We start from the raw sequence: 14,350 nt of genomic DNA, 5'->3' as shown, positions 1-14,350 counted from the left end.
TAAATCTTAGTTACAATAAATATTAGTTAGTTTTAATATAAAGACCCATTTGTTTATTCCGTAAAAATCAATTATTAACAAGACACTTGTCAAGGTATAGTTTATACAAATATCTGTTATACAAATAAAATTTTTATTAGAAATAAAAGATACTTTGTTGATATTAATACCTGTTGTTATTTTTATGTTCAGAGGTAGGATCACATTAGTTATTACTACGTTTCACGGATAAATCTATTGCACCGAACTGAGCCGAAAAGAACCTTTTTGCACGCGCTTACATACTAGGGGAAAAGAAAACAAAGGAAACAAAAGAAGTATCTGGAACTATCGATCGATTCTATTGATTGTCTCTAAAGCAATCTTCTAGTTACTTCCTTTTGTAACTAGCGCATCCGTATGTGGAGGGCGAGCACGAACTCACGTTGTTATCTTCAACAATACCTTTCATAATGTTTAGCCCAACTTTTTATGATGAAAAAATATAATTTCAGCGATTTTAGTAAATTTATTAATAATAATAAAAAAATGTAATGAGAATTTCATATACGTATGTATGTATATGTAGAATATCAAAGATATTGAGCCATTGAAGAACAATTTCCTTTTTTATAACATTGTTCGTGAATTTTATTTCGGTGGGGCTGCAATAAACATGCTAAAAATAAAATTAATAGATGATGGCATTATTAATTTCTGAAATCCATTTACAATATTTTCATAAAATTCTTGTGATTTTGCAATTTCCTTGATTTTATTCAATAAATAAACATAAAAACAAAAGATATAATCTATAATTGGACTAAACTAAAACGTGAAAATACAAAAAAGAATTTTAATTAAGTAATTAATAGCGTTAAGGATAAATTTTCTCAATATTCATTTTTGGAGTATTCTGGTGAATATACATCTTTAATATATTTACGTAAATAATTTGTAAAACAAAAATATAAATCTCGAGTTTCCGGTAATAATATATATATAGTAATATTTATTAACAATTAATTGATTAAATTTTATTACACAAAATTATATTGTTTATCTTATATACATTATTATATTATATTATATAAATATTATTGCATTAATTTATATATATAAAATAATATAATAGTGTATATAAAATAAACAATATAGTTTCGTGTAGTAAAATTTAATCATTGTTAATTTTAATACAAAAGGCTAGGATATATATGTAAATTTCCTAGCAAGGGATAGTTCCTATTAGGCATAAGAATATTTCCAACACGTAATAAGCCGTTCAAACGTGATACTAACTTATAATTTCTTGTAAATTCTGCAATTAGTAAGCATAATATCTTTTGCAAGATAAGATAGGTAGATTGATAAAATGAAATATTGATATTCGATGTAGAAAACTCTGCTTATTTGAATACAATTTCATTTAATATCCGATTAAATGAACTTTTATCGATTGAATCCATTTATCTGTATGTGAATTCATATTGTATAAACGAAAAATCATATGAAGTGGAAATAATTGATAGATGTTTATTTTATATGAACACAAATTATAGAGTAGCTTATCTTTCAACAAATTTACATAAGGAAGACAGTTTAATGAAATGATAAGAATAACCGGTCAAAATGTAAAGTAGAATATGTCTCCGATCATGACGCAAAGAAATATTAAATTGATTAATTGTATCTTCCACTATTTACAAGAGTCTAAATCAAATCGTAATTACAACTCGAGCACATACGTTGAAAAGTCCATATGTATACAATTTGCTTCATTAATTTCGTCACTTTTTTAGTGTTTATTATAGAAGAGAAATCAGATAAAGTATATATTTTTTCTTCACGCGAATGATCTTCCTGATATTCAATAACTCATATTGCAAACTTTTGTAAAGCAAGAACACAAGATATACGTTTCAATCATTAAATATTATTCTCTATTTATAGTTGGAATAATTAACGAAATTAAAATCGTCTTCAATGTATGAAAAATTTTAGCATCATTATTTTTTAATTTCGAATATATTCCGATTACTTTATTGAATAATTTGTCAGAATTGAACGAGCGTCCTTGAGAAATAGATATAGTGACAATTTGCTTAGTTTTCAAAATATTAATAGATGCAATGGTGTGCAAATACTTTTTGTAGATATTGAATAAGTAGTACATAATAATTATACGAACTACATATACTACTATTTTACAATGTTAAAACAGGTTTTTAATTCGTAACTAAATTATAATATTATTAAACGTATTTTTAGATCTCAAGTACGTATGAAATACATAAGTACTTACGTAACGTTACTCCTGGGTCCTGTATACAAACACCACACGTGATCGCGTAGCAGACGACGCAGCGTACGGTCAGTATCGGGGTATCAGCTTTTATGCACGGGAAAGCTGGACAGTTCGTCAGTATAATTGATTTTCTCGTATGCGTTAGTCTTAAGTGATCGCATTTAGTAAAGTAGTCACGATCTAACTCGAAGCTTAGACTGCTGGAATATATTATGGAGCAAAGTAAAAAGTTACCTTATTCGCATTCCGGTGACAAGGAGGAAGATGAGGTTAGATTATGTTTCATTATGAATCATGGACAATAAGGTTAAGAAATGTGTCAAAATGACAAGAACGAATTTCGTATACTATCATATTGCGTATGATCGTGTTTTAATAATTTAAAGCGAGTATAATCTTTTGTAGATATTATTGCTACCACTTACTTACATTCTCCAAATTCCTGGGAAACAAATCAGGGCCAAATTAATACAAGCTTTCAATTATTGGTTAAAAATACCGCAAGATAAATTCCACGCTGTCGGAGATATTATACAACTACTTCATACCTCCAGTCTCCTGTAAGTTTACGAATCATATATATTTTGAACATATAAATTATCAACCAACATCTTCCCGTTTTTTTTCGATATTTCCCTCTTATCTTATTACATTAAAAATGAAAGGAAAAGATTAATTATTGTAGTATTTACAAAATATTTATTTATTAATATTTCCAGAATTGATGACATTCAAGATAATTCAGTTTTAAGAAGGGGCATTCCTGTAGCTCATAATATTTATGGTGTAGCAAGTACAATAAATGCTTCAAATTATGGTTTATTTATCGCTTTAGAAAAAGTAATGGCTTTAAATCATCCTGAGGTGAACATGCTGTATAAAAATTCTCCTATCTTTATTGTAGATTTTAATATTAATAAAATTATTTTAATAATATTAAAATTGATATTAGGGTACACAAGTATATTTACAGCAGTTATTAGAACTTCATAGAGGTCAGGGTATGGAACTGTATTGGAGAGATAATTATATGTGTCCTTCTGAAACAGCATATAAACAAATGATAATGCGAAGTAAGTTTTATATAAATTCTGTTAAATAATTTCATGTGATTTCAATAACATATTTTTTCATTTTTTCTTATAGAAACTGGTGGGCTTTTTAATATGGCTGTACGATTAATGCAATTATTTTCTGACTCTAAAGAAGATTACGTATCATTAGTTAGTATGTTAGGACTTTACTTCCAAATTCGAGATGATTACTGTAACCTGTGTGTAAAAGAGGTAAGTTTCTAGATCTAATGAATAAGTTGATATATTGTGATATTGTGATATATATTAATAAATTTTATAGTATGCCCTTAACAAAAGTTATTGCGAAGATCTCTCAGAAGGAAAATTTAGTTTTCCCATTATACATGCTTTACGGACTCATCCAGAAGACAGACAAATATTAAGTATCCTTGACTCAGAGATGTTATTTTTAAGATATATTTGAATATTATTATTCCTTAATCATTCTTAATAAAGATATTCTTAGACAACGCACTAAAGATAACGAGGTAAAACGGTATTGTGTTAGCTTGCTAGAAAAGTTTGGATCTTTCGCCTACACAAGAACCGTATTGGAAGATATGGACAAAGAAGTAAGGAAAAAGATTCAATGTCTAGGTGGAAATCCTTTATTAGTACGAGTGTTAGATGAATTGATGAGCTGGAAACATCATGATTCTTAGCAACATTATAAAAATGATAAAAAAGAAGCACTTTGATTATATTTTACCATTTTCAATTATGTATATACGTATCTAAGTTATGTATATTTCATGTTTTCTATGATTAGTAAATATCTGTTAAGACCAACAATCTTATATCTTCTAAGAGAAAAAAGTTATAGAGGTGCTTCTAATTCTTTTTCTTTGATATGTAAATAATACATATCATTAATGATTAAATTTATTTAAAAATTTATATATAAAGGATAATAGGTCTTTTTTTCCCTTTGGTTATTTATTCGGTCATTATAGTTGAAGTTCAAATGCTAATTGCTATATAGAGTATACTACATGAAAATAGTAACATAACATATTAAATTTTGTAATGCAAAATGCACTGAGTGAAATACTTTCCAGTAATACAAATTACTTAGTGTTTTAGTATAACTCTGTTGACATTTTTTTAATAAGTAAATATTTATAAGTATGCAGGCACATATTTACTTTTTAAATTAAGATCGTTGTTATGATTTCATATGTTTTTTACAAACAGTACAAATGTAGATTACTAGTTTTGCTAAACATGAAACTTAATAATTTGAGATTATTTTCAATTGCCTTTTAATATATATTTCATAACAGAAAACTGTATATTGATTCTGATGGAATATTTTTAACAAAAGATTATCTCGATCATGGTAAATATCTAAAAAAAGCTTAAGAATATTTTAAGAATATTGTATTTATGTGGGTTGAACAATTAAAAGAAAAATGAAGTTAATTTATTATTTTATAGAATTACTAATATGTTTATTGAATAAAGTGATCACCATTACTGTATGATATTCTTTATGTATTCGGAATGAAATAGTGATAATAAATAAATCTGAATTTTCTTGTTATGAATGAAATGAAAGTTATACTAAAAAAGTAGTGAGAAATGATTTTAGCAATTACGTTTTTGCAAATTTTTATCATCATGTACAATAATTTAGTAAGTGCATCGAATAATATTGAATTTATAATTAGTATCAACTGCTTGTATGTAAATTTTACCACTGATTTATACCTTATGGAATCATACATTGTACGAATTAGTAATGTGATATACACAACATGTATCATTGCATACAAAACCATTTGTAATGAATAAATACATATATCTTCATTAAATTTAAGCAACACATATACGGGGTGTCCCATTTTAATCTCTCCAGGAAAATATATCGGGAGATATGAGAAATGTAAAAAAAATGTTTCAACAGAAAGTTGTAGCATATTGAGCAGGACAGATTGCGTTGTCATTGTAATTAACCTAGCAATTACCCCCACCTAACCCCAACCTAGCAATGATACCGAAGAATCTTCTCGAGGTTAACTTTGAATGTTTTAATTAGAACCTAACAAATCTTGTTTGGGTTTTCGAAAATCTCGGAAATCCTGAGATTTCCGATTCTAAGGTATTTTCGGGACCTGTTCGATCCAACCCGACCTCTTTCCGATCTGTCCCGAACATTGGATTACAAAAAGATATAAAATCTTACAAAAACATTATGTTTTGAATAGAAAATCGGGTTCTAAAATAATGGTACCCGAATTTATGCGTCGACAAACTTTCGGAATCCTGACCAGCAGTCGAAAGAAATTTTCGACTCGACTCGACCCGACCCGAGTTAATAATTTTGGATACTCGTCCTAATTGTAGTATTAATAAATACGTGGTATAAATGTTGTATAATACTGAGTATTAGAAATTTTTATTTTTACATAATAATCATTTGAATAATTGTATGTTGTACTAAGTATAATGATATAGGTGGGTTTATTTCTGTGTCTCCATTCGAGCAAGTAAAAATATAAATGAACACTCACTCATACAACTGTTAACAAATGTAACAACATGTTGCATAAATAGTAAGTTATAACAAACAATTACAGTGTTTTTTCGAAGCTATTTAAATACAAACGTCTACTTTAGGCTCTATAAGCTATTATTATTTCTACAATTACATGTTTATAAATTAGTATGACACGCATAAAGCTAAATGTGCCGTTTATTAACGAAATGTATCACATACTCTATTAATCACTTATATTATTATTCATCATGAATTTGAGATGGCATTTTTCGTTACTATATTTTAAACGGTAATAAATTAAAAATTTTCGCATAATAAAGTACCAACATTTAATGAGATTTCATTGACATCGTTTTTCATTAGAAATTTTATTTTATCATTGTTTATTTTGAAATATAAAATTTCACGAATAAAAATTATTTTAACAAAATTTATTCTTGTTTTAAGCAAAAGATATAAAATTACATTCATATACAGGGTGGTTGGTAACTGGTTTTACAAGCGGAAAGGGGGTGATTCTACGCGAAAAAAAAGTCGAAAATATAGAATACAAATTTTTCGTTTGAGGCTTTGTTTTCGATAAACTTAACTTAGAAAGTGTTCATAGCAATTTAATTAGAAGAGCAGAAGTATGTGTTCGGCAGAATGGACAACATTTTCAGCAATTTTTGTAATAATAAACTTTATGATTACTTCATATTATTTCATTATGTATTCCTAATTTTCCGTTACGGCAAAAACAAACTTAAACTGCGATAATATCCATCGAGACAGCGATCTACAGTGAGATCCGTTATAACGAGACGTGATAAAGTGCACGCGTACCGAGCGAAAATTCAAAGCCGATTTTCTCGAAAACAAAGCCTCAAACGAAAAATTTTTATTCTATATTTTCGACTTCTTTTTTCGCGTAGAATCACCCCCTCTCCGCTTGTACCACCAATTACCAACCTCCCTGTATAAGTGAAGGATGTATAGTTTTGTTAAAGAAACGTTTTAATTCTATAATCTTCTCTATCATATGTAAGTTCTTTTAATCTTTATAAAACCATATATATTTATTTTATTAAGTAAAAGCTCTCAAATTTATGATTGTATTTCTTATACATAACTTCTTTTTTAGAATGCATCTACATACACCGAACCTCTTTTTACATCGCTTTTCACACAAACTACAACCGATTACAATTAATCATTTAAAAACATCTATTAGTGATATATAAACAGAAATATCATATTATAGTTCAGAGTACGACAGGCTGTTAACAGTTTTTTTTTAATTAACATTCGAACGAACGCTTAACGCAGTGCTCACACTTATCGAAAGGAACTCTGATCGATTAAAGGCCGATTTTGCAGGAATGTTCCCTTTCTCTATTCTACTTCAACAGTATATATCGACTCGTAAGAAATCGGAGCTACGCAAAAAGAAAACAATAAACCTCGAGCAACCTTCAATTTCACGTATTTCTGTTTTACTGCGTGGATCTTTGGTCGAATTTTTCAACGCTACTTGTAACTTGTTTCCGTTTATCCGCCCTCGAACATCACTTTTCGCCTGTAAACTTCGTTTAAAAAGTTCCACTGTTCCTATTTTTACAAACTTTCCAAACACGCAGACCTCTCCCTCTTCTTTCTGCATATTATGTTTTCGTAAAGACACCAGTAGCCTTTGTACGACGCGGAAAAAGCCAAAATTTTGGTGTTGCTTGCGAAACGCCAAAATCAGCAGCATTCCCTCTGTCCGCCATCAACGACTAAGATACCGTTGCAATTTGACATATCCTTTGTTCCGGTTCACTGTTCTCGTCCGATTCGCTTGCCCACGAGGGTTGACGTTCGTGTCATATTTCCCCGTCGCTATCTCCCACTCGGCCTGGTCCTGACACGCCGTCGTCCAACACTTCCGTCACCTTGTACCATATAATTGCTTTTAGAAAACGATCTTTTCTTTGTAGTTGGGGAAACGAATTGATATTATGTAGGATAAATAAAACATTAGGAGATGAACTGAATGATAAATACCTTACATTTACGTAAAGACAGCGAGCGAGACGGCAAGTGAGGACTAGAGGAATACTCTTTTTCACTCACCGTTACACATTGCTGTATAATCTTATTTGTACAGTTACAATAATCGCGGAAGGATTTAGAATAGTAATTATTTACAAAAATATTTGTTTTAAAATTCATTTTTTTCCAAAATAATAAAACATAATTTATGAAGACTCTTTTCAACTATGTATGATATGAAAAACTATGTTACATAAGTGTTTGTCACTTTCAGCTTCGCAAACTTGGGCTGGAATCGCGTTCAAGCAACTGAAATGTGAAGACGTACTTTTTCTTTTTATTATTTAATTTGTACTTTACAATTTGTTCAGCTGAACATTTGGTCAATCTTTCTAACTTAATTGCTAAATAACATGTGGATGGCTACTCCCAGCGGGATACCATCTTCGAGTTTGACTATTTTATTTCTTTAGTGAGGTCAGTGGGATGTTTTCTTTTTAGTTTTCTTTCTATGAGAGTTTTGCTCGCTTCAGCAGCCAGCTGGTTTGGATGTGTTGCCGTTCTTTCCTTGTATGATATGTATTTACGTTTCTTTTTTCTAGTTCCAAGTAGTTATACCAAGTGCATACGTTCAGAATGTGAATTTAACATCCGTGTTAATCTACTGGCAATGAACAATTTAAAAAATTACCATCGTGAAACTCTTGAATGTAGGGTCCACGATACTGCTGAAAATAATCAAGTACTCACAGACAGATTAAGCTTCTTAGGACAGAAACCGATTCAATTACATGCATCCACTATCAAAAATGTTATATTTCCTAACAAAAAACAAACTATCATAATCGATTCTGTTGAAGACGTCAATAAAAAATTACGCTTGTATCTTAGATAAAATAATTGACCAAGATGCTATATGATTTTGGAAGTCGAAACCGACGGAAACAAGTAAAATCTAGAATAAATCTTAGTAGCAATTTCGAGGCTAACAGAAACGATTCAGAGAACATAGACGAATTACAAAAAATAAAAACTATTGTCAACAATTTAGTTAAAAATTTTAATCGCATCCCGATTGGTGAACGTCCTTGCGTAGACGAAGAAATAATACCATTTAAAGGAAAGTGCTGCTTAAAACAATACGTGCCCAGAAGACCAAAGAAATGGGGCTATAAAGCTTTTTTATTGTGCGATTCGACTCGATTTCGACTTCGATTTATATCAAGAACGAAAAAGGAATCAGTAGGAAAAGAGGACGTCCTAGTTCAACTTCAGTGGATAAACAAATAGAACAGAAAAAAAGAAAGAGGACTAAGTGCAACAATTCCACCGAAAAACGTGCGAAAGGATGAAATAGCGCATTGGCCAATTTTTTCGGATAAGAAGGGAAGTTGCAGAAGGCCGGAATGCAAAGGGATACCAGCGTAACCGTTGTACGTCGTTGTGACTCCAAAGTTACAAAGCATAATCGTTATAATAAAATCGTTGAAATTATTAAATTCATTGTTAACTTGTATTCAGAGATATACAGGGTGGTTGGTAATTGGTGGTACAAGCAGAAAAGGGGTGATTCTACGTGAAAAAAGAAGTCGAAAATATAGAATAAAAATTTTTCGTTTGAGGCTTTGTTTTCGAGAAAATCGGCTTTGAATTGTCGCTCGGTACGCGTGCACTTTATCACGTCTCGTTATAACGGATCTCACTGTAGATCGCTGTCTCGATGGATATTATCGCAGTTTAAGTTTATTTTTGCCGTAACGGAAAATTAGGAATACATAATGAAATAATATGAAGTAATCATAAAGTTTATTATTACAAAAATTGCTGAAAATGTTGTCCATTCTGCCGAACACATACTTCTGCTCTTCTAATTAAATTTCTATGAACACTTTCTAAGTCGATTTTCTCGAAAACAAAGCCTCAAACGAAAAATTTTTATTCTATATTTTCGACTTCTTTTTTCGCGTAAAATCACCCCCTTTCCGCTTGTACCACCAATTACCAACCACCCTGTATATTTATTGATTGAGAAAGACTGAACATTTTGTTACTTAAATTATAAGTTTAAAATATTCCATCTTTTGTTCTATTTTTCAAGTTCAGATATTTAAATATCTTTTTTTTTTTTTAGAAAAGTAAAAATATTTTACTTAATGTAACGCAAATAAATAAATGAGATAGTAACTTATTAGTATAGTGTATAGCAATAGAGTAACTTATGTAATTACACGTTACAGAGTCAATCGGTATCTGGGTAAAATATAATTTACACGAGCAGACATTATCTTTACAAAGCGTGTTTACGTATGAAGAACTAAAGTTAAAAAAGTTGTCTACCTTCGTAAGATGTTTTAAGTATGTAATGACTGGCATTATTTTACATATACTTATGTAATGCAAGATATATAAAATGCAAGATACATTGAAATATGATAACTAATTGCATAGTAAAGTAAAAAGATTTTGAAAATCTTTTTGTCAGAATATATTAGAATTTTATATCAATTGGAATGTCAAAAAGGACTTATTGAATATGCATAAATGTATTAACGACAACATGTTAGTATAATTTAGGCAAATGAGAAGACTAGAGGAAATAGGGAATATTAATATAAATATTAATTTTGTTTCATTTGAAATCATCCTTGAAATTATAATTAACAGCAGCGTCTTTATTATTCATCATACGCAGCACCGAACAGAATTACAAGATATCTTATATTTAAAGGAAGAAAATATACATTTTATACATTTTATACATATATTGAATATTATGTATTATATTTGTATACAACAAAAAAGTTAGCGAAAGAAATGTTATAAATCTGAACTGACTTTTGCCGGACAAAATTACAAGACACTTGGCGCTTTTTTGTTTGTCGCTTTTCATATGGCATGGTAAGAAATTAATTTCTGTTTCTTCAAAATTGCTATTTGATGGAAACTTCGGTCTTGGACATAGAGAACGGTAAGTGGTGAGCCATAAGCGGTAAAAAAAAATAATAACGCAGCCTATATCAATGTTCCAAATGTCAATTTTATCGTTTACCGCGTATCGCTTATCGCTTTCTGTACGTTCAGTGTCTACGTCTCTTGAATATTTTTTCATCGTTAAAAATGGCACTTTTCCATTTTTTCATCCAGTGGAATATTCAAATTTTTGCGTTTAATATACTTGCTTTCTTGTAGAATACAACGATTTATTTCGCATTCCTTTTAAAATTCGAAGTAACACTCAGAACTGCTCGTTTATCGCGTTCAGATGTAACAGAAGGTCTCTCATTTCTTTTAGTTTTCCTATAAGCTCCTGGCGTTTTTAATACAACATATACCAGGTATGTAAATATGAAACCGGAATTTTTGTATGGAAAATACACGTTTATTGTATGAAAATGATTAAAAATATTTTATTCGAAGTATTGCCCATCGCTAGCTATACATTTTTCCCACCTGTCTGGCAATTGGTGGATGCCACGCCAAAAAAACTGTCGCTCTTTTGAGGTAAACCAGTCGTCGAGGCATTTTCGTACATTTTCGTAAGAAGTGAAGTGTTGGTCAGAAAATGCGTGTCCCATCGATGCAAAGAAATGGTAATCGGACGGAGCCAAGTCTGGTGAGTAAGCCACGTGCGAAAGTATTTCCCAACTGAACGCTTCGATCGTTTCCTTGACCGGTTTAAGCCGGGATAGGTTCTGCTGCGGGTGTAGAACACGTCGCTGCTGGGCTACTGTGCTGTTTTCCTTCTCATTTTTGTATCGTGGAAGAAAAATCGGACTCCGACGTAACCTAAGGTTCGTAACCTAAGGCGCTAACCACTGCTCTGTCGTCGTCCGATACTACTTGGTATTTAGTGCCACCACAGAAATAAGGATGGAAAATTAATCAAGTACCTTATAATTTTGTCCAATCAAAGTCAGTTCCATTTTACATACATCTTTTTCCCTAACTTTTGTATTGTATATTGTATATTGTTATATTGTATATATGAGGAAATTTTGTATGTCCATTGTGTAGATAATACGTAACATAAAAACACCTTTATCCCTTAGAGTGCTATGGGCGCGTATATGCGTCTGGCGAAAGCTATCGGTGTGGACTAAGGACACATATATGCGTTTTCTGTAAGTGTCCGGCATGGACTAAGGACGCATATATGCGTTTGTCAATTTTTCCGAACACCTACGCAGAAGTAATACTATTACATTTGTGTGAGATAAATATAAATGCATTCCTTAGTAACGGCAGTAAACAAATGCCAATAATGCCTCGTTATAACAGTTGTTTACCTGTTTCGCGGACAGTCGCATCTAATTATCAAGAAGAAAATGTGTTGTTTGTGTGAAAAATAAGAGAATGCAGAAAATGCGATGTCGGATTATGTATCGATAATTGTTTTGAAATTTTTCACACACAACTGAATTATTAGCTTGTGTTATATTTACTAAATTTAGTTTTATAGTTTGTCGTTTTCTAGTTTATTACCCAAATTCTAGTTTATTGTAAATTTCAATGTTTATAATAAATAATTAATACTAAAAAATAACGCTCTTGAATCGTTTAATCTCGTGCAAAAGAATTACTATAACTTATTACGATTTGCGCTTTGAATAGTCAATCAACAGAGTTCAGTCTAGCGAAAAAGTACTCTGTCCACAGCGATCGTCAGCGCTAGCCGCGCGCCGTCCGTACGGACCGCATAGGACGCGAGTATTCAGCACTCTAAGGGATAAAGTCGTGAGTATAAAATGTATAAAATGTACATTTTCTTCTTTTAAATAGGTCCAGTATACAAATATATATGTAAAGTGTCATAATTTTGTCCAGTACTGTACCTCTAGATTTTGTTCTAATATTACAATTATTCAAAACGTTATAAAGATTTGTTAGTAATTTAATTTTTACTTGTTTTCTTTATTCTGTTACTGAAAGTGCTTGATTTTTTAAAATAATAATTATTAGAAGTGTCTCACTACGCAATGCCATTTGAGAGAAATGATGATACAATTATTGAAATGTAATAAAATATCTAAAATAAGATTCAGTTAGAGAAATTTCTATCGAATTTATTTATAAATATTTTTTATATCTGTGTCTTGATGCAAGAAGCGTCCATGTCATATTTTTGCAGAAATGAGCTAATTGCGATATTGAGTTTATAAACAATTGTATATTATATATAAAAAACGACAATTTCAAATCTTATCTGGAAATGACTGTAATAGCATTTGTACACGCTAATGTCAAAATCTTTCGTAAAATAAATCTTCCGCAAAAAATGCCAAAATGAACATAAAACATAAATAGCAAAAGTTTTAATTCTCTTCTGCTGTATTAGAAAGAAAGATTGAAATAACAGAGACTCCTGCGTTCGAAATTATTCGTACATTAATTTTTTAACATATTTAAGTGTTAATCTCAACTTTATAAAGCAACTTTTCTTGCACCAAACTACAAATATAAACTTCCATTTTTGATATTTAGTGTTGTACTTCTAACATCTTTTACTAGATATATAAATTAATCCAGCGCTTTCAGATTTACCTATACCTAGTTAATGTTTAGATTAGTGTAAGTAACTAGTGTCTTATGGCAATTGTAGAAAATCCTATTTATGTAATTTATATTAAATTTTAACATATGCAAGAAATAAAATTTACGAATTTAAGTGATACTTGGATTGCAATTTATTACTAACGTACAATTGGAAAAATAATTGTTGAATTTTATATTACAACCTTCAAGAACTAATTATATTCGAGACAACTCGTTAGCAAAACATATACATATTAAATACTTGTTTGTATCTTGCTTTTTTACATTCTACATGGAATTTATTGTACAGTCTATTAGAAGGTAAAGTAAAATAAAATAAAGGTAATAACAAATTTTTCTAAAAATGTAAAATAAAAAATAGATATGATTATGTGAAGCTACTAAAAATATAGTAAGGAAATTAATGCTAATATGGTGACTAGAAAATTAAGTTTATTTAAAATTTAGCTTTCTCTAGCATTCTTCAGTGAATAAGTTGTTTAATAAACTAACAATGAAAAAGATCACTTCATGCTGTTTTGTAACCATTATTCTTCTCATATTAAATTGATTAACAAAATAATGATAGTCTGGACATATTTTCTGGACGTATTTATATTAGTGGCATATTGCGAGAAGTGACTTGCAATTTCTAAATATTTGATACGTTTTATCGTACTATTTGATCAATTTGATTCAGTTTGATACATTTTTTACTATTAACCTAAAGCATCGAATGTAAATATGGCCATCAAAATCCAAAATTTTTCGCTAAGAGGAATATCAAAATTACCTCTAAGCTTACCTTCTTAACTATCCACGAACTTGGCATCAATCACATCTTAAGTTTTAGGAGACAATTACATATCTAATTCCAAATTATATATCCAAAAGACATAAAAAATCCTAGAATTTTTTTTAATTAAGCACGATAATACACAGCAC

General features: G+C 30.0%; 2 protein-coding genes and 1 long non-coding RNA gene across 11 annotated transcripts in view; 2 read left to right on the top strand and 1 right to left on the bottom strand.

Annotated features, from left to right (window-relative positions):
- The first annotated feature begins 2,326 nt into the window (after positions 1 to 2,326).
- On the top strand, positions 2,327 to 5,189 carry LOC126917974 (terpene synthase). Of its 2 annotated transcripts, none has more exons than XM_050725475.1 (7): positions 2,327 to 2,590; positions 2,690 to 2,844; positions 3,004 to 3,148; positions 3,237 to 3,357; positions 3,431 to 3,570; positions 3,641 to 3,743; positions 3,817 to 5,189. In XM_050725475.1, exons 1-7 carry the CDS (start codon positions 2,579 to 2,581, stop codon positions 4,020 to 4,022), a joined length of 882 nt encoding a protein of 293 aa, XP_050581432.1. In that variant the 5' UTR covers positions 2,327 to 2,578; the 3' UTR covers positions 4,023 to 5,189. The 2 variants fall into 2 exon arrangements, with proteins under 2 accessions (XP_050581432.1, XP_050581431.1); XM_050725474.1 differs by having other exon boundaries at positions 2,329 to 2,553.
- A 536-nt stretch (positions 5,190 to 5,725) lies between these two features.
- LOC126918032 (uncharacterized) overlaps positions 5,726 to 14,350 on the bottom strand; it is a 319,978-nt gene continuing 311,353 nt past the window's right edge. For both annotated transcript variants that reach the window (XM_050725595.1, XM_050725605.1), the window contains exon 6: positions 5,726 to 7,773. In XM_050725595.1, coding sequence (XP_050581552.1) covers positions 7,705 to 7,773 — 69 coding nt within the window. In that variant the 3' untranslated portion in view covers positions 5,726 to 7,704. The remainder of the gene's footprint in view (positions 7,774 to 14,350) is intronic.
- Positions 10,639 to 14,350, top strand: part of LOC126918090 (uncharacterized) — a 702,612-nt gene continuing 698,900 nt past the window's right edge. For 2 of the 7 annotated variants that reach the window (XR_007711218.1, XR_007711213.1), the window contains exons 1-2: positions 10,678 to 11,208; positions 11,291 to 11,374. This is a non-coding gene — a long non-coding RNA (uncharacterized LOC126918090). Of the gene's footprint in view, positions 11,209 to 11,290; positions 11,375 to 14,350 lie in introns of all 7 variants that reach the window. The other 5 variants (XR_007711219.1, XR_007711220.1, XR_007711215.1 and 2 more) reach the window with 5 other exon arrangements.

Source organism: Bombus affinis, chromosome 1 (genome assembly GCF_024516045.1).
Source record: "Bombus affinis isolate iyBomAffi1 chromosome 1, iyBomAffi1.2, whole genome shotgun sequence".
Taxonomy (NCBI): Eukaryota; Metazoa; Arthropoda; class Insecta; order Hymenoptera; family Apidae; genus Bombus; species Bombus affinis.
This window is presented reverse-complemented; position numbering and strand designations above follow the sequence as displayed.